General features: G+C 38.8%; 1 protein-coding gene across 1 annotated transcript in view; it reads right to left on the bottom strand.

The window, feature by feature from the left end:
• LOC117982145 (uncharacterized) overlaps positions 1–27,557 on the bottom strand; it is a 328,575-nt gene that overhangs the window by 176,401 nt on the left and 124,617 nt on the right. The window contains exon 3 of the mRNA XM_034968440.2: positions 22,089–22,297. Coding sequence (XP_034824331.1) covers positions 22,089–22,297 — 209 coding nt within the window. The remainder of the gene's footprint in view (positions 1–22,088; positions 22,298–27,557) is intronic.

The following is a 27,557-nucleotide window of genomic DNA, read 5'->3' as shown; positions in this document are numbered from 1 at the left end:
GTTTTAGCTGTGCGTTGATAGATCAGTTAGTCAGTTAGTCAGTCAGTCAGTCAGTCAGTCAGTCAGTCAGTCAGTCAGTCACCTTTTCCTTTTATATATTTAGATATAGTATAGTAGATAAGTACCAGCACTACCATACAATAGGTACTAAAGTAACATAGTTACTTTATAGTGATTAGAGGTATCCTTAACGTGACCTAAATGTCAGTTACTCTGGTTCTCCTACGGATCTCGTCATTTCCTATTAGATCACACAGATAAACTCCAAGCATAGCTCTCTCCATCGCCCGCTGGGTGACTCTGAGCTTTCTTACGAGGCTCATAGTTAGCGACCATGTCTCGGATCCATCACTTTTCAAAGACTTCGGTCTTCAAACACTGAGGAATTTTGGACGAGAAGACATCTCGAAGCTTTCCGAACGCTGCCCAGCCGAATGTCAAATTTTCGAGGACACTTATAACCGTAAACTCGTTTCATAGTTTTTCATCAAAGGGCAAATTGCACAGGGGACCAGTCAGTTAGTAAAAAAAATAACAATTATTGTTATCGCAATTTGTTAGCGCTTTGCTTTCTTTATTTTTGTGAATCCACCCTACTTTTCACCTGAAACGTACGTATTTCTTAACCAAAGGTAAAAACTAAAAACATGGCTATGGTAAATGTAAAACCAATTATTATCATACCGCTAGATAATGGCTCTATAGCGATCAACGAAATAATAACATAATGATAAAGGCCGTACAACAAACACATTTCGCTCCGATTCTCGATCGTTTCGATTCAGATGGAAACGATCATAGGACACCTTTACATTACTGTGAAAGGTTATTGTGTGTTTATTAGTAAAACCCGCCCGTATATAAAATTGTCTGTAAATTCTGATGGTTTTATTCCTGGGATCCTTTGTATTTTGTGTATTTATGAAAATAAATAAACGAAATAAATAAATTTATGAAAATAAATAAACGAAATAAATAAATTTATGAAAATAAATAAACGAAATATCTAGAAAATGTCAACAATTTAGTCAAATATAGATATTGTAGGCTTACAAAATAACAAAATGTACTTTAAAAAACAACAAACACATTTCGTTCCAATTCTCGATCGTTCCGATTCAGATTGGAACGATCATTGCGGAACATTGTTGTGTGTTTATTAGTAAACCCCGCTCCTATACGAAATTGGGTGTAAATTCGGAAGGTTTTATTATTTTATTCGGCTAAATAATTAAATAAAATAATATTTATCTCTCTATTAACCGTTAACACTCATTAATATTGATCACGAAAGTATGAACTCTCCGAATTCAAAACGTATAGACTGTCTGACCAGTAATTACTGTATTTATTAAGTTTTACACCTTATTTTTATTTTTATAAACCCCACTCCATATTCTGTTATCTAGGAAATTAGTCAAACAGTAGGCTTACAAAATAATGAAATGTACTAAATGATAAAAACAACAAACACATTTCGTTCCAATTCTCGATCGTTCCGATAAAGATTGAAACGATCATTGCGGAACGTTATTGTGTGTTTATTAGAAAACCCGTTCCGATTCGGAAATTGGCTGTAAATTCTGATGGGTTCATTTTCATGGGCACCCTTTGTAGATTTGCTGTATTTGCCAAATTAACGGTTATACCGATTGCCATTTTACGTTGGAAATTTGAATTTTTGATCCCTTCGATAATATTATGGAAGTGCAACATAAACGGGGAATATGACGAAACTGATATAAAATCTCAGATTTTTGTTCAAAATCTCGGATATTTCTAATCTAATCTAATTAGGATCTCTACTGAGCATGGCAATAGAGCAAGTTGGCCGCGTCGAGAGAAAAAAATTAAAATACATAAAAAAAATTCGTTTTAGAAATAAACTATTAGTAGATACGTATCAAGTCAAGATGGCAATCAGGGTATGAGGCGGGGGGGACGCCCCCGCACATCCGTGCCGAGTTAGCGCGGGAGCTGTGCCGGTGTGCGGGGCGTTCCCTCCCCGATTGCTATCTCAACCTGTCGCGGTTTATAGCAGATTCCTACAAAATCCGAATAGTATAAAAAACCAAAATATATATATACATGATGTTTTCCTCAAAAAGCCTCAAAAATTTATTCGCAGCATCTGTTTTTGGATAACTAAATCAATAAAATGTAAATTAGCATTTCTCTAAATGGAAAGATCAAATTTTTCATTATGAAAAACTGAGTTCGAAACGAGATTGGGCTCAAAGTAAATGACTTTCTAATATTTCTTAGAAATATTTCGAGAATCTATTAAAAGATAAGTCAGAGTACTTAGAAGAGGTGTATACCTCTTTCCCAAATATTGATGAAAATAGTTTCTCCAGCAGCTCACGCCTGCCAACCTTTCGATTTCGCAATCGGAATTCAATCTGACACAAGATCTAACTCCCATATGTTCTATAGTCAATGTTCGCTCATCATTACAGTTCACTATCCCTTTCACCCGCTCTAGCCAGTCATATCCCAGTATCAATGACCTAGGTAAACGTCGCATAATTAGTACAGGTGCTTCAACTAAGGTACTACCTAACTGAAACTCTATTAGTACCAACCGATTTGTACTCTCACTTCGAGATCCGAACGCCCCCTGTATTTGGATTGCTGGAATAGCGATTTCTGGTAGTTTCCTATTTTCTCTCACAATAGAATCGTACAATTCCCTAGTTATTCCACTAATCTGGCTTCCCGTATCTATAAGAGCACTCATACTCCTTCCGTACAACCTCACACACACTTCTGGTAATTTAGGTAAAGAATAGTCAATACCTACGTCGATTTGTTCATCTAGTTCATGAAACATTGTATACACGTTCAATTGTCTTTTCGTACACGCCTCGCACGACATGCCTACCTCGCTACATTCTGCTATATTCTCAAACTGGTTTTCCAATAAGACTCCTATGCTACTAATTTCCAATTGGCAATTTTGTTCGTCATTATCGGGGCCGCCTCTCAATAAACGCTTAAGGCCTCCTTCACCTATCCCTAGACTCTGTCCCGGTTTCCATCCACTCTTAATCAAGATCTTATAGACCACACCTACTCTTTCGTGTTCTGAGGTCTCACTGGCCCCCGTTCTACACAATATTGATTGATTCGACCTATTTTGTGTGGGGTGACCTAGTTTTTTGACGGTCCCTCCCCCACTTTCTTAGACACAGCAGAGTCTTCGCCCTCTTTCACGAATGTGATAGCCGGTCTGACCTGCTTAGTTTCGGATACCGTGGGCCTGTTAAAATTTGCCCTAGAAATAAATCGACGGTAACCCCGACCCCTGGTCGAATTTCCCCTAGTCCTCCAATTGTTTGTCGACATTGTCGCTACGATAGGACGCCTCGATGGCGGTTCATTGTATCGCCTACCACCTCTATAATTACTATTCATACCACCTCTCATAACCCCCCTAGGTTTTTCAACAATATTTTGTTCTATGTCTCTGAGGAACTTTGCCCCGTTCATAATGCTAACTACTTCAGTTCTAGTAAACCATAGACGTTGTATGTCTATAGCATAATGACGCATAATGGAATTTACCAAATCGCGCTCGCTAAAAGCAATGGTTAATGATTGCATCGATTCTGCCTGCTCAGCGAAATGCTCAGACATCGTCATACCTGAATCGCTCGAGTATACTGCATTTATCAACCTATATCTAACAGATTCTTGGATTTGTTCGGTCCAATAGTTCCGCCTAAAATCGGTTTCAAAATCAGCGAATGAAGTCCACTCTTTCGAATATAGTTCCATAACCTTTCGTGCATTCCCCGAAATGCAACCTAGCGCGATATCAATCTCCCGATCTGCCCCGTTTACTGCCTTTATATATTTTTTTAATTGTTTTAAAAAGGTGATGGGATTAGTGAATGGCTTTCCGTCAAAATTTGGTTTGGTAACCGACGGTTGTACTACAAACAAGTTTCGGGTTTCAGCAAACGCTGTACTTGTGCTCGCGGTGTCTAGACTAACCCCTTGTCTATCAGATTTTCCGCTTTCACTTACTCCTATTGTCTGTTGTGACGAAACACTCGCGCTTTCGTTTTGGCCTGCGTTCGAACTAAGCTGTTGTAATTTTGTTTCGAATTCGGTGATTTTTTTCAAAAGCAACTCTAATGTAGTATTCCCTAAGGTCGACGTTTGCTCGCTCGATTCTACTGGGCTAGCTTCGCTCTGTCGCGTACCCGCTTGCTTTGTTCTACGTGTTTTTCTACCTGCAGGCATCTTTTTTTTTTTCAATTCGTCCCTTTTCGTTTTACCTACTCAAGTGCCAACTTAAATTATATTTGAATACTTTCGTAAGACGCGAAGCCGTATTTTTAAAATTTCTATATTATTAATACTAATTTGCAATCATATGTCTGAGATGTGTTTCTATTATATGAATTCTCTAGGTTTGAAGAAATTTTAAGCCTAAGAAATAAGCAAGGAATAATAGCTCGATTCTCTGCAGTATCTTCTGAAAACCTGTAAATTGTACATTTATAAGACATACAGCTTATTTCTGCTCCTTCTTATACCTAAAATAAATGTAAATGTACAACATATAAACATAATAACATGCACAGTGTGTCCTCTAACCTCTTTTTATTTGTTTATAAGATTTTGCTCTCATATACCCAATCACGACTTCCTACGTTGTGTTCTATTTTTTTTTTCTATAATCTAGTCATATCGTTAATTCGAATACATACATAGATTCTGGTCGCTCGGCATCAAAATTCTGTGATGGTACGGTGATCGTCTCTGCTTCTTTCAATGATCGGCTATATAGAGAGGAAATTTAACAAAATAGCTAGGCTGAACTTAGGACACTGTTGGCATTTGGAATAACATGTTCTCTCACGTGTGGCAAATTTAATCTGCCAGGCACATTGCGTTGGGCGGACACATGGACATCTTGACCTTCTACCAGGTTTTCGCGAGTTTGCTCATGAAGCTTATTCCAATTAATTCTACTATTTTGAGTCATTTGACTTCTCAAAATGTCCCTTTGGGAGAGAGATCAGCTAGTTTTAGAACGACCTGGTAGTGAGGAAAATCAGTTGGCATGTGTATTTAGCCAGATTGGGCCATCACTTTAAACCGACTGACGAGTCTTAAGGCAGGGGGAGTCCCTACGCTAGAAACTAGCCTTTATCCATTGTTATCGAGGCCTCGGCTGACTACCCTTTTCGCTACGAAGCGTTCAATTGCCTTGTATGGGAGCAAGGTTATTTTTATGAGCTCGGAAGCTAGCCTCAGCGCCATGGCATTTGTATATATGTATATATTTGTTCAGTTATGTAATAGGTTGGCCAACCTATCGTTCGGGTAGTCCAGCCGGATAAGACATGGCATGTACGTGTGTGCCCGATTCGTCACCGCCGGATGCCGCCAGAATCAACCGTGTGCCTTTAGTCTGGGGAAAACCAGACTTTTATACGTCGGACGTATCAAATTAATTACTTCCAAAATAATGCCTCGTGTGTCACACAGTTCGCCAGCCACATTTGCCCCGAAGTTCGGTGCAAAAGAAAAGACACAAGAAAAAAAAAGGTCTGTACCTGCTCTATTGTTTACCCATTGTCCCGTTACCCGAAGATGCTCGTTCCCCTTCACAGCATACTGTTTATACGTCGTGATATCCTAAATGTTAAAACGCCTGCCATCTACTCGTAGTTCGATGGTTCGAACTCGTCAAATACCTTTAGCCTTTCGTAGCTTTAGGTATTCAAATTAATCAAATATCACTTGGTTCGTCGTAGAAAGAAAACATCGTGAGGTAAACCCGCAACCTGAGAGTTCTCTATGGAGCCCGCGCTCAGTAGTGAGCCGGCGAGGGTTGCTCATGATGATGGTGATGGTATCGTGGTAGCTGATAGTTCAAAACACACCACATTATCCAAAATATTTGTGTGATTTTGCCCAACAAGTCAATGTGTATTTTTGACAAGGGCGTTCCATCTGACTGCGTTAGTCTGCCAACTTTATTCTATTTCTTATTTATTGCTAGGTAAGAGCTATTATTGTGAATTCGGTGTACTGCTGAAAAAAAACTAGCCTGAACTTTACTTAATAGTAAGAGTCGTGATATAGGTAATATGAGAGATTTAATATTGGAGTCCGACACATGGAACCATGTATCTACGGCATTTTTGAACACACACAGTTCGATCGTTTTACCTCTAAAATGAATTTGAGCTCCATTATTAAATGTCTATAGAAGGTATCTAGACGTGATAAATAAAAGATGATATTTATACTCAAATGCTTTTATTTTTGGTAAATAAGTTGTTTTATTTACTCTCACAGTTGAGTATTTTTAGAAAAAAAAGAAACTGGTATTGTGATTTAGACGGAATTTTAAATGTGTTTGTTACATTTAAAACCCGCCAAATGTTCGCTTCCTAGGCCAATCTATTTAGAAGGGAAAAACGAACATTTAAACTTTAAAAACCCTTACGGCCGCGCAGTTTATTTCACAATCAATTACACACATAATATGTCATAAAATTTAAGAGAGATTTCTTAAATTTTATTCCTAAAAACGAATTAGAGTTAAAGACACACTGTACACACGGTTATATACATAATCTAGCACAAGTATTTATTCTAAATACATCTGAACCTAGTTACACAACTTGTCTAGTTAAAACACTTCGGTATATTCTTTCTAATTTAAACCTACTCGCGAGGTTCACAATGCGCCCCCACTTCTCGCGACTATGCATACACAATGCGGTGATTAGGTATAATATGAAATTTTCACACGCTAAACCCGTGGTCCACTCCATCCAAGCCCAGGGTTGAGACCATTGTCCACGTCTAGCATGATATTGGTCTTCTAGATTATTTTCTAGATCTATTTCATCTAGGTATACCGGTTAATCAATTTTATAAGCTTAAAAGTTGTGGAACTATTTTCAAAATTTACACTAAATATAATAATCTGGGTACTTCACCATTAAACCGCCGCTGGCCCGAACACACTGTCTCTATAACCTTATCTTATTTCTCAGGACAGATTTTAACAATACACTATACTATAATTTTAATCTACACTCCAATTTTGCAAAGGAAGCTCAAAATATCTCGAATGGACGAGGTCGCGAGGTTCGCGCTGGGATTTGTACTTCCGACCCGAGCCGAAATCCTGCCTTGACTGCCCTCCGTTCTTTTTCCAGTTCTCCCTAAAGGTCCCCGTGGTCGTGTTTCGTCACGCCCACAGTTCTCTGAAAACCAAAAACACACGGGGGAGTACGGTTCTCTGATTGGTCTCCTCTTGCGCACAAAATTACCCTATTGGCCGAAAACAAAATTGCGTTCCAGGCCCCACCTCCAAAAATCTGTCCACATTTGTTCGCAGATACTTGTCGCCTGTTATTTGTCCCTAGACATATGATTGCCATTAAGTATTAGTTTTTGCCGTGTTTAGCCAGAAATTTTAAAATAACTCACGCATTTCTTGACGTCTTTATTAACAAACGCACTCTCTACTCTCGATAATTTGTTTTTGCTGTATTTAAAATTTATGGTCGCCTTTTTATTTTTCTTTCTTTGTTTTAGATTTATTGCCTTAGTTTTGAGAACGCCATAGAATCGTGTATCACACGGTAATAAATTTGGTGATTTATGAGTGACCATCTCACTGCGACTTCGTTCGCGTCCTCCTGTCTTTGAAGTCAGCGCGGAGCCGCATTGTGTTACTGCGTTTTGATCCTTTCGTTTTTCTCTTTCTTCTCCTTTTCTTTTCTCTCTCTCTTAAAACTCATAGGTACCTCTTACCGACCGGTTTTTACGCAACATTGGACCTAGGAAGGATCATGGTATGATTTGGTCGGGTTGGTTGGTTGGATTGGCCGTGGCTAGTTAAGTGGTACCACCTTACTGGTAAATATTTCATTTACAATTAATTTATTTATTTATTCAGACAATAATGGATCCATTTAGTGTTAGTAAATACTAAATAACTATGTTAGCACTTAAACACTTATGGTACGACTAGCTTATGCTCGCGACTTCGTCCGCGTGGACTACAAAATTTCAAAACCCTATTTCACCCCCTTAGGAGTAAAATTTTCAAAAATCCTTTCTTAGCGGATGCCTACGTCATAATAGCTATCTGCATGCCAAATTTCAGCCCGATCCGTCCAGTAGTTTGAGCTGTGCGTTGATAGATCAGTCAGTCAGTCAGTCAGTCATTCAGTCAGTCAGTCAGTCAGTCACCTTTTCCTTTTATATATGGTACGATTACACCTACCGAGTAGTGAAGCGAGACAGTAAAATATCACTCGGCCGAGACAGTGCTGTGGCTGAGAAATTGTGGCGAAATTGCACCCGTTAAGTGTTTATTCCAACCGAGTACTCGGCCGAGGACACTGACTCGCCACTGTACTCGTTAGGTGTAATCGTACCATTAGGAGTTACTAACAAAATACTTAGGTAATCACTATGTTAATACTTAATAACTAAAAGGGATTTAGTCCTCTGCATGAGTTTCCCTAAAAAAAGCTGTGGTAGCCTAGTGGTTAGGACGTCCGCCTTCCAATCGGAGGTCGGGGGTTCGATCCCGGGCACGCACCTCTAACTTTTCGGAGTTATGTGCGTTTTTAAGTAATTCAAATTTCACTTGCTTTAACGGTGAAGGAAAACATCGTGAGGAAACCTGCATGCCTGAGAGTTCTCCATAATGTTCTCAAAGGTGTGTGAAGTCTGCCAATCCGCACTTGGCCAGCGTGGTAGACTATGGCCAAAACCCTTCTCACTCTGAGAGGAGACCTGTGGTCTGTAGTGAGCCGGTGATGGGTTGATCATGATGATGAGTTTCCCCATCCATCTTATCCGCTATCATGCGCAGGATGCTGTTGCTGCTTCCACGGACTCTTGCACAATAGCGAGGCTGTTTTCTTCCGCCAGATGGCATCAAAGCCATCTGTCCGCGCCTCGGTAAACATAGCCGACGCACAACAGAACCGAGGTTGCCGCAACAAAATCTTGAACGCATTATTATATTGGATTCGCAGCGCGTTATAAGCCGTTTGCGTGTACTGAAACCATCGGTAAAGACGTCTGTCCCCAAGCCATTTAGCGTTCCGGCACGATGCTCCTAGCAACCGAACAGGAACTCATACAGCCTTTAATTAAACTGCCATACCCATTTCATGTTAGCCCGCCTTCATCTAACTCAGTTCACACGTCATAGGTATAGTCCGCGGCAGATTGAGATGGCTATCGGGGTATGAGACGGGGGGAAACCCCCGCACACCCGCACAGTGCCTGCGCTCGCCCGCACCGGTTTAGCGCGGAGACTGTGTGGGTGTGCGGGGCGTTTCCTCCCCGATTGCTACCTCGACCTGTCGCGTACTTATAGGTATAATAGATTCGCAGAGTTTTTGAAGTGTTCTCTAATCTCAGGGGCTGGAAACTGTTTTTAGTTTCCTATAGTTTCTTGTATTCGGAGGGTCGGCGGATCAATCGCGGGCACGCACCCCCAACTTTTTGAAAATATGTGCGTTTTAAACAATTCAATATCATTTGCTATAATGGTGAAGGAAAACATCTTGAAGAAACCTGCGTGTTTAAGAGTTCTTGATTATGTTCTGAAAGGTGTCTGAAGTCTAATCCACATTTGTGGCCAGTGTAGTGGACTAATGGTCAAACCCGTGCTCAGTAGTGAGCCGGCGAGGGGTTGATCATGATGATGATCCTTTTCATATTAGTCTGCCTCCATCTAAATCAGTTCACACGTCATAGGGCGTTTGTGTCCGCATCCGTGATTTCACGGATCCGTGAAAAAAATACGATAATTGAATGTACCTACGTATTTGTATGACAGCCACTTCGAAGAATCACGGATACGAACCGAATACGGATGAGTGCACAAACGCCTACACAATATTCGACAATGTTCTGAAATCTCAGGGGCTGAAAACTATTTTTAGTTTCGTATATTTTTCGTATAGTTACCGTTGAGCCCCGTCCGGCGTTTAGTTTAATTCCGGTAATGGTGTAAGATAATCTCGGGTCTGTGGGCCTCTACTAATATTTATCTTGCCGAGTGGACCCATGTGACCTTCGTTGTACATACTCTTTGATTACATTATCTATATATATAAAAGGAAAAGGTGACTGGCTGACTGACTGACTGATCTATCAACGCACAGCTCAAACTACTGGACGGATCGGGCTGAAATTTGGCATGCAGATAGCTATTATGACGTAGGCATCCGCTAAGAAAACATTTTTGAAAATTCAACCTCTAAGGGGGTGAAATAGGGGTTTGAAATTTGGGTAGTCCACGCGGACGAAGTCACGAGTTTAAGCTAGTTCGAAAATAAATAAAGGAGATTGTACAAGGTACTAATTTCGAACACGGCCTCAAGATCCAAAGGAGCCGTAAGAACTAGAATAGATTTTACACTGCTGAAATAAGTGTAAACACATCATTATCGTCTCAATTTGCAACCCTTGGCGATCCACTACTGAGCACGGGTCTCCTCTCAGAATGAGAAATGAAAAACTAGTAGAAAACTGGATTATTTTTCTTTAATTCCCAAAAAATATTTCGTAAAACACTCATCTATTCAGCAATCAATTAAAAAATGCAAATGGAATTTCATAAATAATTTTCAGCTTTTAGTGATTCAGATTTTAAATGTTCTATGATATTGTTAAAGTTGAAAGTTATTTTTAAGATGAATTCTGAAACATCTAGGCCTATCAAAATCCTAGGGATAAAATTAGAGCTACTAGAGCCATGCAACAAATACATATATAAGGTTGGGTCTTTTCCTCCTGACTGACTGACTGACTGACTGATCTATCAACGCACAGCGTAAGCAACTGGGTTTAGAAATTAGAAATTAGATTCCATTTATGGCGTAGGCGCTCACTAAAGGTTTTTTGAAAATTCCAGCCTTTTTCAGACAAGCGATGAAAGTTTGTGTGAAAGTCCGTTATTTTTAAAGTAATATCTATCAAAACTGGTTTTTATACGTGATTCATTATTTTTGACAATTCCAAGGGAGTAAAATATAGGGAATGAAGGTTTGTATAAAAGTCCGTCATTTTTCATGTTATGTTAATGAAAATTAGTATTTCGGCTTTCGGTCAATAATAACGAGAAACCTATTTGCGTTTCAGGATTTTTGAAATACCACCCGAGCGAAGCCGGGCCGAGTCAGCTAGTAATGAACTAACTCACGACAATTTGAACGCTAAAAATATAACATGTTGTCTGAACGTTACGAAATATCACAAACAAACCCAAAATTAATGTAAAGAAAACATCATGTTGTAACGTGGAATCCTATAAAGAAACATTCTACTTAAGTAAATATAATTTGGTTATGCGTATTTTTATGTAAGATACGTATAAACATAATTAAAATACCAAAAAAATTCATGGAAGATGCGTACTTACATCGAATTCGGGAGCTTTTTCAACTAATGACCTCCTTCCTTTGCGTCAAACGCAAATAATGAGGCAAATGTTTGATAGCGCAGCATAAAATGGTGGGGCCTCTCCAATTTAATCATTGCCTTTCATAAGAGTCCTTGGCTTTCAATTCAATTGAACTCATGAATATTTCAAAACATCTGAGCGAATCTACCTTCGATGCATGAGGTGGCTAGTTACCACCCTACCGGCAAAGCTATGCCGCCCAGAGCTTTAACGTTCCGGTACGATGCCGTGTAGAAACCAAAGTATGGTGTGGGTTTAATAAAAACTGCCATACCCCTTCTAGCTAGAAGTCAAAGGCTAGTTTGTATCTGAATTAAAAAAACGGCCAAATGCGAGTCAGGTACGCGCACCAATGGTTTCGTAGTACAGTCATATTTTTTCGATATTTTGAACGATAATTCAAAAACTATGATGCATAAAAATAAATAAAAATCTGTTTTAGAGTGCACAAGTAAAGCATTTTCATATTTTGATATCCCACTTGATATAGTTATCTTACTTTGAAAATTGAAAACACAAATTATTAGTTCATGACCACAATTTAAATTTTTTGTGTGATGTAACCACAAATTCACGGTTTTCAAATTTTTCCCCATAATATGTTTGCTATAAGGCCTAACTACCTGCCAAATTTCATGATTCTAGGTCAACGGGAAGTACCCTGTAGGTTTCTTGACAGACAGACAGACAGACAACAAAGTGATCCTATAAGGGTTCCGTTTTTCCTTTTAAGGTACGGAACCTTAAATACTTCAGTCAGGCGAACAATACAGTTTACGTATTTGTAGATTGTTGACTTAATGTATACAGTAATATGTAATACCTGGTATCAATGGATTTAATCACACTGCTGGGTGTAATCTTCTATAATCTAGGCTTTCATGGGAGATTCCTTTGGTAGAGCGGTGTGAACACATTGCAAATAAGGGCTCTATTTCTTTTGTTAGATCGCAAAATGGATCGGGGCTGCCCAAAATTTGTCTTTAATGTTTTGGTAATTTATATAACGCCTATCGCAAAGAACTACAAAAATAGTCTGTCTAAGAAACGTTAATAAAAACCCGGCCAAGTGCGTTTCAGGGTCGCGCAACGAGGGTTCCATACAAAAGTCCTATTTTTTCGACATTTTGCACGATAATTCAAAAACTATGATGCTTAAAACTAAATGAAAATCTGTTTTAGAATCCACAGATAAAGCCCTTTCATATGATACCCCACTAGATAAAGTTATCTTACTGAAAATATTGAAAATACCAATTTTAGTTCATGACTACAACTTAATTTTTTTGTGTGATTTAACCACAAATTCACGCTTTTTAGATTTTTCCCCTAATGTCTGCTATAAGACCTACCTACGATCTAGGTTCATGATTCTAGGTCAACGGGAAGTACCCTGTAGGTTTCTTGACAGACAGACGGACAGACAGACAGACAACAAAGTGATCCTATAAGGGTTCCGTTTTTCCTTTTGAGGTACGAAACCCTAAATACAGAACACATTTTTATTGAGTGAACGATTTCCCTTTAAAAAAACTCTTATAGAAAACTACAACCTATAATCTTTTTCTCATACTTGCTCAGTATTTGTTTTTTATTGTTTTGGTAATCTAAATATATAAAAGGAAAAGGTGACTGACTGAAGGATTTTTAAAAATTCAACCCCTAAGGGGATAAAGTAAGGGTTTGAAATTTGTGTAGTCCAAGAGGATTTCTAAAATAGTCTATCTAAGAGAAATTAGTATAAAAAGAACAAAACAATTTTCATATATTAAGAAGATTTCACGAACATATTAAGTATAACAGAAAATGTCAACGAAACCCCAAATCTGCCATACTGATTATGCCCAGTAACGTAATCCAACTTGAAAAGTTACCATCACGTTCGCCATAAATTTTCCCTTAGCTGCTTTCGGAAGTTTTTTATGAAAATTCGACAAGAGCTCGGGTCCTTCATTAAAAATATCTGGGAATTCTGGAATCTTCTCTCACAAGTGGATACCCAAAGTAATAATAGGTACAATTTCAAAATTTATTATCTTGGCCTTCGAACCTTAGAATTCAGTTTGCTACCTTAGAATTCAGGTTGCTAAGTTCTACAACCTGATTATTATAGTTAAAGAGCTAATGCCACGTTTAAAGGAGACCGGTTCATTATAATTTTAATGAAGTAGGCTGAATTCTCGTGCAAACTTTTTTTATTACTACTTACTATCAGCGATATTGAGTTGACAAGCATAAGAGAAGAACCTGCAAGTAGGTAAGGTAGTTGTATTTTAATAATAATCAAATTCATTCAAATCAAATCAATATATAGTACGCGACAGGTCGAGATGACCAAATCGTGGTATGAGGAGGGGGGGGGGGTCACCCGCGGGTCAGCGAGGGCTGTACGGATGTGTGAGGCGAACCCAGCCCGATTGCCATTTTGACCTGTCGCGTACTACTACGTAAGCTTATTGCAGTCTCATTAAGATTTATAAATTTCCTCCAGTAGGTATAGGTAAATACACTTAAAACCTAAATATATAAAAGGAAAAGCTGACTGACTGACTGACTGAAAAGTAGTAGTTTCATAGCCTATTGCTAATGTAAGTTAAGTCTAGTAAGTGTGCGTAAAGTTTGAATGTTTTGTTCCAAGCTTCATGTGACGCGAATGTGCCTATGTGCAGCTGTGGACGACGACAAAATTTGACGTAGGTACTTAAATTAAAACTTTGAACTGTTCACCAGTTCCCAAACTATCTTAGAGCTCTCTATCCTGAATATTGGAATTATGAACTAAGTAGTTTAAAGATGGGGAAGCAAATATGTTTGCCTCATAGCGTACTTCGTTAGTAAAGTAGGAAATCTGATTGGTACTTAATTTTATTCTTGTGGAAAATCTTTTCAAGTATAGGAAACTAGCCTTTGCCCGCGACTTCGTCCGCGTGGACTACACAAATTTCGAACCCCTATTTTACCCCCTCAGGGGTTGAATTTTCAAAAATCCTTTCTTACCTGATGTCTACGCCATAATAGCTATCTGCATGCCAAAATTCAGCCCGATCCGTCCAGTAGTTTGAGCTGTGCGTTGATAGATCAGTCAGTCAGTCAGTCAGTCAGTCACCTTTTTGTTTTATGTATTTAGATTTTATGAGAGTTACATAAACTTTTAAAAGCGGTCATAGCCTTGCTAGTTAAGACTTCGGTCTCCTATTCAATGGGTCTGAGGTTCGATCCCGGGCACCCATCTCTACTTTTTGGAGCTATATACGCGCGTTTTTGGCAATTAAATATTACTTGCTTTAGGGGTAAAGGAAATCATCGTGAGGAAACCTGCACCCCTGAGAGTTCTTGATAACGTTCTCAAAGGCGGGTGAAATCTGCCGATCCGCATTTGCCAGCGTGGTGGACGAATGCTAAAACCTTCTCATTTTGAGAGGAGACCCATACTCAGTAGTGGGCCGAAGATGGGATGAGATGATGGTGATGAAATAACTTTTAACGACCTCCTGGCGCAGTGCGTGTCGTGCGTGACAGAAAACTTCTCTGGTAGGGTTCCGTAGAAGATACTAGTATGCTAATTACTTCAAATTTGACTAGTCACTATATTATCTTGAATGATAATTTTTTTTTAACTCTCTGAACAACCTTTTTTCTTCTTTCTTTCTTCACTCTGGGCTGGTTTCCGCCCTTAAAACGTTTCCGTCTGTTGTGCGTGCATCGCTCTGTTCAACCTTAATATAATGATTTTAAAATACCTAGGCTAGATATCATTCAAGTCAAGGGGACACCAAAAGTTTCCTTTGGTCCTCACTTTTCATGTTCAAAAGAACCTTCAGTAAAAGGTTTCTATAACTGTGCTTTTTAACCTTACAGCTTTTTGAACTGGCTTGACACACGGACAAATATACAGACAGTATTTGTGTCTTGTAGTGTAATAAATTATGTACATATAATATACATACATAAAAGTAGCCTACGTCACTCTCCAGGTCTTTAACTATAGCCATGTAAATAAATAAAAGACAAAAAAACTGATTTCAATAACCACAAACACTAAAAAGTAAAAAAATAATTTTACCAAATTGAATTGGGGGCCTTTGAACCTCTGAATTATGTCCTACAAAACAAAAAAAAGAATCATCAAAATCAGTTTGTAATTGACGTAGTAATCGCGTAACAAACATACAAAAAAAACACACACCGGCGAATTTAGAACCTCCTCCTTTTTTGGAGTCGATTAAAAATCACGTCGAGGCGTTGTTGGTCCGTTGTGACGTGATTGTAGGACAAACCAATAAACCAACAAACAAAAATATTTTCGCATTTATGTGAATAGGTAGTGATAGTAACTAGGCAACTGATAGGTATTGATGGTAAAAAGAGGTATAATAGATATCTTCAGTTCAAAAATAAAGTATCAATAGGGCTTTGTTGTAGTACACGTGTAACGTGATATATTTGAATATAATATGCAAAATAGATATTTTCTTTTCACAATATACTACCAAGCGAAAGTAATACCAATATTTTCACCGCCCAACTTATTTTCATTATAACAGAAACCCTTTAAGGAAATTGCACTAAAATGATTTTCGCAGTCTATGATAATAATAGTGGAGCAAAAAATAAAGTAATAACAATTTATATAACGCCTGACGGAGCTACAAAACAAGCCATAATCAAAACAGAGTAATTATATCTCTGTTACAAACTTCTTGTAACTAGGTCACTTAAGTTGTAAGACTTGTTTTGCAGTTAAAGACATAAGAAAAAAGTTTGATAAGATGGAGGTCACACGATGCGTTTCCGGTGCGTTTTGGTGCGGCACCCCTGTGGATTTGAGTATAGGCTGTCACACGGTCACTGCGTTGCCGCTCCGGCAAAAAGTATGGCGTTGCAACGCACCACCCCTCCCCACCTCGTCTCTCTGAACCTAAGTTCGTTGCGCGTGCGGTGCGGCGTCGCACGACGTCGTTAACGCTTCGTGTAGCATGGTCACACGAGTAGATAATTATATGTATAGACCAGAGGGGAAGCTTCATACTAGCGGCTAGCTGTAGGTTCACTCACTCTAGCGCAGCTCACGCACACCACGACGTGTCACGGACGCTCCGTTTGCCGCCAAACTGGGCGTACGGAGCGTCCGTGGCACGTCGTGGTGTGCGTGAGCTAGTGTGAAGCTTCCCCTCTGGTCTATATCTACTCGTGTGGCATGGTACAGCGATTTCTATGTACTTAGGATGACGCAGCGGCACCGTTCAGTGCGGCTACGCAACGCAACGCATCGTGTGCCTTCACTATACAGTCTGATCGCATAATTATTAATCATCATGATTAATCCATCGCCAGCCTTTTTACTGGCGGTCATAAAGCGAATCCCCCTTACGAAAAGTGTCACTGTCACCCCTCCCGCACCGCTCAGTTGCAATATAGTTTTCGTGGTTTTTACTTTTTAGCGTACCTACAAAGTCGCAAGAATCTGCTAGCTGTCTAATAAATACTTGGCCAGCAAAAATAAGCTTTTTATACCCGCTATATGATCAGTTGTATGAAAAGGCAGGTTTTTAGTGGCGGTCGTAAAGCGAATCTCCCTTACAATGGGCCCCACAATAAAACATGAAAAGTGCGTTAACGACCCGATAAAATTGTGTTTACTGTATACACGGTCCGGAGCATGGGTCAGGTCCGGGGTTCCGGAGGTCTCGTTACAGTTTATTGATATCACCACCTATGTCGCGAAAGAAAAATAAAAATATGCTTAGAGTTACACGAATGGGTAATTTTAATTACTCTCACTTGTTCGAAAAATGCTTCATTGTAAAACGGCTCTTTTCTGTACACACGCCAGTAATTTCCAAAACGACGATAAAAGAAATTGCTGGACAGTTTTATACTGGCAATGAGGTTTTTTAAATATAAACTAGATCCACATAAATTAGATGTTTTTTAGGCTTCCGTTTCTGACACTAAAAGGAAACACATTTTCAATAGTTACGATGAGTTAATGATGAGGTCTAAATATTATATTTTGTAAACGAAGAGATCAATTCAACTATAGTAAAATAGATTCACTGACGCCAACAAACGCCACCAACGCGACGCCACAAATTATAATAAGCAAGTCAAACCACTTCATATTGTTTGGTTACCGAATTTAAATTGAAAAAGTTGCCATCAGGTTAAACATAAATTATCTCGCACCCGCTTGAAAATGTTTGGGAAAATTTGACATGAATTTGTGCCTTCATTAAAAATATCTCAAGTCAGTGAAGTGGGTACTTACTTAGTGTAATAATAGAATTTGGCAAATATCCTGGTAATTTCTTTTTAGGGTTCCGTACCTCAAAAGGAAAAACGGAACCCTTATAGGATCACTTTGTTGTCTGTATGTCCATCTGTCTGTCTGTCTGTGTGTCTGTCTGTCTGTCTGTCTGTCTGTCTGTCTGTCTGTCTGTCTGTCTGTCTGTCTGTCTGTCTGTCAAGAAACCTACAGGGTACTTCCCGTTGACCTAGAATCATGAAATTTGGCAGGTAGGTGGGCCTTATAGCTGGCTTTAGGGGAAAAATCTGAAAACCGTGAATTTAGGGTTAGATCACACAAATAAAATTAAATTGTGGTCATGAACTTTTCATGAAAACATGAATAAGGTTTTTAATATTCGAAGTAAGATAACTATATCAAGTGGGGTATCATATGAAAGGGCTTTACCTGTGTATTCTAAAACAGATTTTTATTTATTTTTATGCGTCATAGTTTTTGAATTATCGTGCAAAACGTTGAAAAAATACGACTGTAGTACGGAACCCTCAGTGTGCGAGCCTGACTTGCACTTGGCCGGTTTTTTTTAAATAAGCGATGATAGCACTACTTACTGAGCACGTGTACCTTAGAATGAGAAGAGTTTGAGCCATACACTACCACGCCGGCTGAGTGCCGATTGGCAGACTTCACAAACCTTTTTAAGAACATAACGGAGAGCCCTCAAGTATCCTTGTGTTGTTTTCCTTCACTGTTAAAGCTTGTGATATTTTATTTGATTGTTTAAAACGCACATAACTCCGAAAAGTTAGAGGAGGTAATTACGACTCATGAAGAAAACGTTTTGGTCCGAAGAAAATCTTTTTAATACAGTCAGTTTTCTGTTTCAGAATTTTTTTTATTAACAGAAAGTATGAAAGCTTGTACTCTTTGAAGATAAGAGAAAAGCATAGAGTAAACATTATGTTCGCATCATACTTCGTTACTTAAGAAGATTGAGAGCTTATTGAGAGATGCTGTGTATATATTGCAACTACTTACTGAGAAAATTATATATTTAGTATCCAGGGGGTATGGGGAAAATAATAAATTCATAGCTGAATCTCGTGTTTTCCTTTACGTAGAGAGCTTGTGATAAAATAATTAGCTAGTTCTTAGTAGTTACTTTCAGTTATATGCATTTTAAGTAATTCAGTGTGACTTGCTTTGACGGTGAAGGTAAACATCGTGAAACATTTGGGGAAAAATCTGAAAACCGTGAATTTAGGGTTAGATCACACAAAAAAAAATTAAATGTGGTCATGAACTAATAATTAGTATTTTCAACTTTCGAAGTGAGTGACTATATCAAGTGGGGTATCATATGAAAGGTCTTCACCTGTGCATTCTAAAACAGATTTTTATTTATTTTTATGCATCATAGTTTTTGAATTATCGTGCAAAATGTCGTAAAAATACGACTGTAGTACGGAACCCTCATTGCGCGAGACTGACTAGCACTTGGCCGGTTTTTTTTAATTTATTTTTATTTAGATACAAGTTAGCCCTTGACTGCAATCTCACCTGATGGTAAGTGACGATGCAGTCTAAGGTGGGAAAATTATAGTGAGTATTCAGGTAGATACTTAAAGTAGGAAGCAGTATTAAATTTTACGCAAACATTAAATTCGAGCACCGCATAGTTTCCGTAAGCCCCTCACAATATTCTTAACTAACAAAGTATGATACAAAACATATTTGAAGAAAAGTAAATTTCCTCCTATCTTTAAGCCACTTACTCCATAGTTCCAGGACGCTAAACTTTAAAGCAGCAAACCTGAACTTTGGTAAAGTTTACAAAGTTAGCGAGAGATAATAATTTTCCAAATTATATTATTATGCTGAGTAACTTTCGAGATTCCAGATATTTTTAATGAACGGCCAAGTCCTTGTCGAATTTTTATAAAACTTTTGAAAGCCGGTAAAAGAAAATTTATGTGAAAACCGATGTACAAGTTTTTCAACTTAGATTATGTGGCTAGACACTGGAAATATAGTGGATTTTTCTAGTGATATCAAAAACCTTAAATATTAATAAAATTAAATCCACGTGGACGAACTCAGCATCAAATGGTGCCTAATAATATACCTAAATATTTATAAAATAATAAACTTTTCTAAGTGCTTTTAAATCGTCAGAAGAATTTAGCACACCAACTTAACCAACCTGTGGGCTTTTCTAAGCAAGCGAGTAAAACCATCATAATCATCTTTTACTCAGGGTGAAATCGATAGAGCGCACTCTGACTTTGCTAAGAGTTAAGACAGAGTAAAAACGAGACAGACGTATATCTCTCACATAAATCTGTTTCGTTTTAACTCAATCTTAAGTCAGGGCAAAGTCAAAGTGTCATATATAAAAGGTAAAGGTGACTGACTGACTGACTGACTAACTGACTTACTGACTGACTGACTGACTGACTGGCTGACTGATCTATCAACGCATAGCTCAAACTACTGGACGGATCGGGCTGAAATTTGGCATGCAGATAGCTATTATGACGTAGGCATCCGCGAAGAAAGGATTTTTTAAATTCAACCCCTAAGGGGGTGAAATAGGGGATTGAAATTTGTGTAGTCCACGCGGACAAAGTCGCGAGCATAAGCTAGTCACTCCATAAAATCGCATGCCACTTTGTTTCGCCAGAGTGAAAGTCAGACATTTCAATTAACATGCTAGCTAAATGGCCGTTCCATCATCGAAAGCACAAAAAACAGCGAGAAACTTATAAAATGCTGTATAATAAACGCTCCGAAAACGGAAAGGTACCCTCGCTTAGACGCTTTCAAATATTCATGAGTTCAATTGAATCGAGCGCTGAGGATTTTTATGAATGGCAATGATTAAATTGGAGTGCCTCCATCATTTTCTGCTGCCAGCGATCAAACGTTTTCCTTTAGAAAATCAGACCTTCAGTGGAACGCGCAATGATGTAACGCGTTATTTAACGGCACCGATTCCGTTGTCTTTCTCTAAACTAAATTTAGAGTATCTGCATCCTTTTCTTCTTAACAAAGCTAAAAAGGGACAGAACATGAACTTTACATTTAAAGACTCTAAATTTTAGTGCACGCTACAAAGTTAAACAGTAGGCTCGCGACTGTGCGCTAAAGTCTCGGGGTTTACCATCTAAAAATAAAATTTAAAACTGTCAAACTGCGTCTATCTTTTTCATATTACATTAGCAAGAAGAGTATTCGAATACTCTAAAATTAGGTTGTGCTCAGAATCAGTACCATGGTGGAACTTAATTAACTTATTTCTGAAGCCAAAATTAAGTCATTTGTTTGTTTTTATGAAAGGCAATATTTAAATTGGAGCGCCTCCATCATTTTCTGCTTTTAAAGATCAAACCGAGGATCAAACATTTCCATTAAGAAAATTGCACCTTTAATGGAACGATCTAACGCGTTATTTATTTAACATTATGGAACATAATTAGCCTATTTTTGAAGCCCAACTAAGTCATTTATTTATTTTTATATTTTTATGAATGGCAAAGATTAAATTGGAGTGCTTCCATCATTTTCTTCTGCAAGTGATTTACGTTTTACTATAGAAAATCATGATTACATACTCTTTGCCTTCAATACAATAATCTAACGCGTTATTTAACATTGTGGAACTTAATTATGTCTGAAACCAAAATTAAGTCATTTGTTTATTTTTATGAAAGCAATGATCAAATTCGATTGTTTCGATCATTTCCTGCTTCGAGTGATCAAACGTTTTCCTTTTAGAAATTACAAAATTACACCTTTAATATGATTTATTATATTTCAACATTGGGGAATTTAATTAACTTATTTTTGAAGTCCAAACAAAGTTATATATTTATGACTACCCATATTATAAATAATAAATGCGAAAGTGTGTGTGTGTGTTGTAGTAGCTGATGCCCGCGACTTCATCCACCTGAATTTAGGTTTTTAAAAATCCCGTGGGAAATCTTTGATTTTCCGGGATGAAAAGTAGCCTATGTTACTGTCCAGGCTTTTAACTATACCCATGTAAAAAATCACGCTAATCCATTGCTCCGTTGCGACGTGATTGAAGGACAAACAAACCAACCAACCAATAAACCAACAAACAAACACACTTTCGCATTTATAATATGGGCAATGATTAGGTATTTAAGGTTTTTGTTATCACTAGAAAAATCCACTACGTCTTCAGTGTCTAGCCACGCAATCTAAGTTGTAAAACTTGTACATCGGTTTTCACATTTAAAAAAATTACCAGCTTTCAAAAGTTTTATAAAAACGCACTTTCGCATTTATAATATGGGTAGTGATTAGAAAACAGGGTACAAGCATAAAAACTGTACTCACATCCACGTCTATCCCAGGCTGCGCGAAGATCCGCGTGAAGGGATACTCTTTGGGCAGGTAGCTGAAGAACTCTTGTCGCCCTCGGTACCACTTGACGCTGTATAGCGTCTCGTTACCTTCGAGCGTCCATTTGCAACCGAGGAGCACTGTGTCTCCTAATCTGACGGCGGAGGGCGCTATTAGCGCTACGTCTCTGAGCGCTATTGTACCTGAAACAAAAAAATGTGACTGAGTGAAGATCTATTCATATAATTAAAAAAAACGACTTCAATAGCCATAAACACTAAAAAAAGTAAAAATTATTTGAGAGCTATGTTTGGAATTTCTCTACGTGATCAAATCAGAAATGAGAGATCCGTAGGAGAACTAGAGTAACCGATATAGCTCAACGGGTTGCAAAGCTGAAGTGGCAATGGGCAGGGCGCATAGTTCGTAAAACCGATAGACGTTGAGGTCCCAAGGTGCTGGAATGGCGACCTCGCACCGGAAGATGCAGTGTTGGAAGACCCCCCCACTAGGTGGACGAATGACATCAGACGCGTCGCAGGGAGCCGCTGGGTTCAGGCAGCGCAAGACCGTAGCGTGTGGAAGTCCCTACAAGAGACCTATGTCTAGCAGTGGACGTCTATCGGTTGATAATGATGATGATGATGAATAAAAAAAGGATAAGCTCACGGTAAAACCTAGTAATCAATGTGGGCATATTGTGCGCACATAACGGTATTACCATCAACACCTCTGGACACAATTGCGTATAAATCGGACGCAGTCCGACTTCTAATTGCATTAAAGCTCAGGCGACGCTTGATGTAATGTAATTGTTTGCGGACCGAACGTGGTCCCGTGGGGCTCCATTACTAGCGGATCTTCATAAGCTTTATTACTTAACATGCTGGAAAATTATTAAATTAAATTCAGAGACTTGATGTAATTGGAGAATGTATAAATCTTAGGTATCTTGCTCGTAACCGCATTTTGAGATGTTAAAGTCATGTTAGAATAAGCATTTACAGGCAAAATACGAATCAGGCTTGTTGTACTAAAAGTACGATACGTTAGTTTATCTTTGATTGCTAACTGATGAATTACAATTTGGGCTATGAAACGGGAAACAACTGACGTATCAACGTGTTAACCACAGCTCAAACCGCTGGTCTAGAAACTTGGGATTTTGCATATAGAAAATCAAAATCAAATAATTTATTCAAAATAGGCAATAAATATTACCTACACTTTTTGATTGTAAGTTGTTGGATTTGTAAGATAATAAAAAGTGGTGATAATTTTTACGAGAACTTAAAACTAAAGCTACGTAATTCTCAATATGGCATAGATTACCAATAAAAAGGATTTTATTGGTAATCTATGTTATATGGAAATGCCACCCAAGTAGCGCCAGGTCAATATATTTTTTGCGTTATCAACCACAAAAGCGGTATATTCTCACAGAGGTGACAACTGACAATACGGGTATCATATAGCAATCGTTCCACTTAAAAAGGCAACCACGTGCCTCACGTTTTAATAATATTCCAGTCCAGACGTAAAAGTAATGGCAGCAAAAACTATTCCATCCGCTCGCACTCGGCACGTGAACGTGGTACTAATATACGTCCACTGATGGCGGTAAAAGAAAAATACGACGCTGGACAAATGTTTTTGTAAGCTACGCGGGGAAATTGATTGCTGTAGTGTACGGTTTTATAGTGCCGTGGTAAATACTGGGACATTACTGCGGGTGACGAGTCTTGATACTTCAATGTTGGCCTACTGTTGTATACGTAACTGGTCATGGCCTTGGTTCATAATACATAGACCAGTCAGGCGAGCTTTTAAAAGAAAATTACCACTCTGGTCTAATGTTTTTGTGAGCTACGCGGGGAAATTGATTGCTGTAGTGCACGGTTTTATAGTGCCGTGGTAAATACTGGGACATTACTGCGGGTGACGAGTCTTGATACTTCAATGTTGGCCTACTGTTGTATACGTAACTGGTCATGGCCTTAATTTCATAATACATAGACCAGTCAGGCGAGCTTTTAAAAGAAAATTACCACTCTGGACTAATGTTTTTGTGAGCTACGCGGGGAAATTGATTGCTGTAGTGCACGGTTTTATAGTGCCGTGGTAAATACTGGGACATTACTGCGGGTGACGAGTCTTGATACTTCAATGTTGGCCTACTGTTGTATACGTAACTGGTCATGGCCTTGGTTCATAATACATAGACCAGTCAGGCGAGCTTTTAAAAGAAAATTACCACTCTGGACTAATGTTTTTGTGAGCTACGCGGGGAAATTGATTGCTGTAGTGCACGGTTTTATAGTGCCGTGGTAAATACTGGGACATTACTGCGGGTGACGAGTCTTGATACTTCAATGTTGGCCTACTGTTGTATACGTAACTGGTCATGGCCTTAGTTCATAATACATAGACCAGTCAGGCGAGCTTTTAAAAGAAAATTACCACTCTGGACTAATGTTTTTATGAGCTACGCGGGGAAATTGATTGCTGTAGTGCACGGTTTTATAGTGCCGTGGTAAATACTGGGACCTTACTGCGGGTGACGAGTCTTGATACTTCAATGTTGGCCTACTGTTGTATACGTAACTGGTCATGGCCTTGGTTCATAATACATAGACCAGTCAGGCGAGCTTTTAAAAGAAAATTACCACTCTGGTCTAATGTTTTTGTGAGCTACGCGGGGAAATTGATTGCTGTATTGCACGGTTTTATAGTGCCGTGGTAAATACTGGGACATTACTGCGGGTGACGAGTCTTGATACTTCAATGTTGGCCTACTGTTGTATACGTAACTGGTCATGGCCTTGGTTCATAATACATAGACCAGTCAGGCGAGCTTTTAAAAGAAAATTACCACTCTGGACTAATGTTTTTGTGAGCTACGCGGGGAAATTGATTGCTGTAGTGCACGGTTTTATAGTGCCGTGGTAAATACTGGGACATTACTGCGGGTGACGAGTCTTGATACTTCAATGTTGGCCTACTGTTGTATACGTAACTGGTCATGGCCTTGGTTCATAATACATAGACCAGTCAGGCGAGCTTTTAAAAGAAAATTACCACTCTGGACTAATGTTTTTGTGAGCTACGCGGGGAAATTGATTGCTGTAGTGCACGGTTTTATGGTGCCGTGGTAAATACTGGGACATTACTGCGGGTGACGAGTCTTGATACTTCAATGTTGGCCTACTGTTGTATACGTAACTGGTCATGGCCTTAATTTCATAATACATAGACCAGTCAGGCGAGCTTTTAAAAGAAAATTACCACTCTGGACTAATGTTTTTGTGAGCTACGCGGGGAAATTGATTGCTGTAGTGCACGGTTTTATAGTGCCGTGGTAAATACTGGGACATTACTGCGGGTGACGAGTCTTGATACTTCAATGTTGGCCTACTGTTGTATACGTAATTGGTCATGGCCTTGGTTCATAATACATAGACCAGTCAGGCGAGCTTTTAAAAGAAAATTACCACTCTGGACTAATGTTTTTGTGAGCTACGCGGGGAAATTGATTGCTGTAGTGCACGGTTTTATAGTGCCGTGGTAAATACTGGGACATTACTGCGGGTGACGAGTCTTGATACTTCAATGTTGGCCTACTGTTGTATACGTAACTGGTCATGGCCTTGGTTCATAATACATAGACCAGTCAGGCGAGCTTTTAAAAGAAAATTACCACTCTGGACTAATGTTTTTGTGAGCTACGCGGGGAAATTGATTGCTGTAGTGCACGGTTTTATAGTGCCGTGGTAAATACTGGGACATTACTGCGGGTGACGAGTCTTGATACTTCAATGTTGGCCTACTGTTGTATACGTAACTGGTCATGGCCTTAATTTCATAATACATAGACCAGTCAGGCGAGCTTTTAAAAGAAAATTACCACTCTGGACTAATGTTTTTGTGAGCTACGCGGGGAAATTGATTGCTGTAGTGCACGGTTTTATAGTGCCGTGATAAATACTGGGACCTTACTGCGGGTGACGAGTCTTGATACTTCAATGTTGGCCTACTGTTGTATACGTAACTGGTCATTGCCTTGGTTCATAATACATAGACCAGTCAGGCGAGCTTTTAAAAGAAAATTACCACTCTGGACTAATGTTTTTGTGAGCTACGCGGGGAAATGGATTGCTGTAGTGCACGGTTTTATAGTGCCGTGGTAAATACTGGGACATTACTGCGGGTGACGAGTCTTGATACTTCAATGTTGGCCTACTGTTGTATACGTAACTGGTCATGGCCTTAATTTTATAATACATAGACCAGTCAGGCGAGCTTTTAAAAGAAAATTACCACTCTGGACTAATGTTTTTGTGAGCTACGCGGGGAAATTGATTGCTGTAGTGCACGGTTTTATAGTGCCGTGGTAAATACTGGGACATTACTGCGGGTGACGAGTCTTGATACTTCAATGTTGGCCTACTGTTGTATACGTAACTGATCATGGCCTTGGTTCATAATACATAGACCAGTCAGGCGAGCTTTTAAAAGAAAATTACCACTCTGGACAAAATGTTTTTGTAAGCTACGCGGGGAAATTGACTGCTCTAGTGCTCGATTTTATAGTGCCGTGGTAAATATTCGGACATTACTTACCCCCTTAGGGTTTGAATTTTCAAAAATGCTTTCTTAGCGTATGCCTACGTCATAATAGCTATCTGCGTGCCAAATTTCAGCCCGATCCGTCCAGTGGTTTGAGCCCTGCGTGGATAGATCAGTCGGTCACCTTTTCCTTTTATATATTCTTTTCGGCTTCGCACGGGTAGCTTATTACAAGTTTTTTGCATGGGTATAGATAAACATAGGCTACTTTTTATCCCGGGAAATCAAAGAGTTCCCACGGGATTTTAAAAAAACCTGATTCCACGCGGACGAAGTCGCGGGCATTAGCTAGTAGTATATATAGATCTCTTCCTAAAACGATTGGCGGAAGGATATCTTACAAAAAGTCGTCCTCTTAATCCTCCCCTGACCCACTTCTCTAAATTACATTTCCTGAATTGGCTCAATGATATCGAACCTTAAGCCTCTCCTAGAAAACTTTTATTTATTTTTAACCGACTTCCAAAAATCCAAAAATTTGAAATTTGTGTAGTCTACGCGGACGAAGTCACAAGCATAAGCTTGTCCACAATATAAAATTACTTTTCACCTAAATGTGAGGCATAATTGGTTCGATATCGGTTGGAGCCTATTTCGGTAATAGAGGCGAGTGTGTTTGATTTCGTACGTATTGGAAACGATTTTCGTCCAATTTATCCAAGGGTTATGGTCCTTAAATATCAGGTTTCTCAGTGGGTAACAATATAATAGCTATTATTATCAATATTGTATACAATTTTTCAGAAATCCTGTAACTTAATACTTATGGACTTGTTTTTTCCTTAGTTTGAATCTGCAGTGATTTGAAGAATTTAGACCAGACACTATTTTAGTAAT

This window comes from Maniola hyperantus, chromosome 5, assembly GCF_902806685.2.
Source record: "Maniola hyperantus chromosome 5, iAphHyp1.2, whole genome shotgun sequence".
Taxonomy (NCBI): Eukaryota; Metazoa; Arthropoda; class Insecta; order Lepidoptera; family Nymphalidae; genus Maniola; species Maniola hyperantus.
Note: the sequence above shows the minus strand (reverse complement) of the source record. Positions and strands in the feature narration are given on the sequence as shown.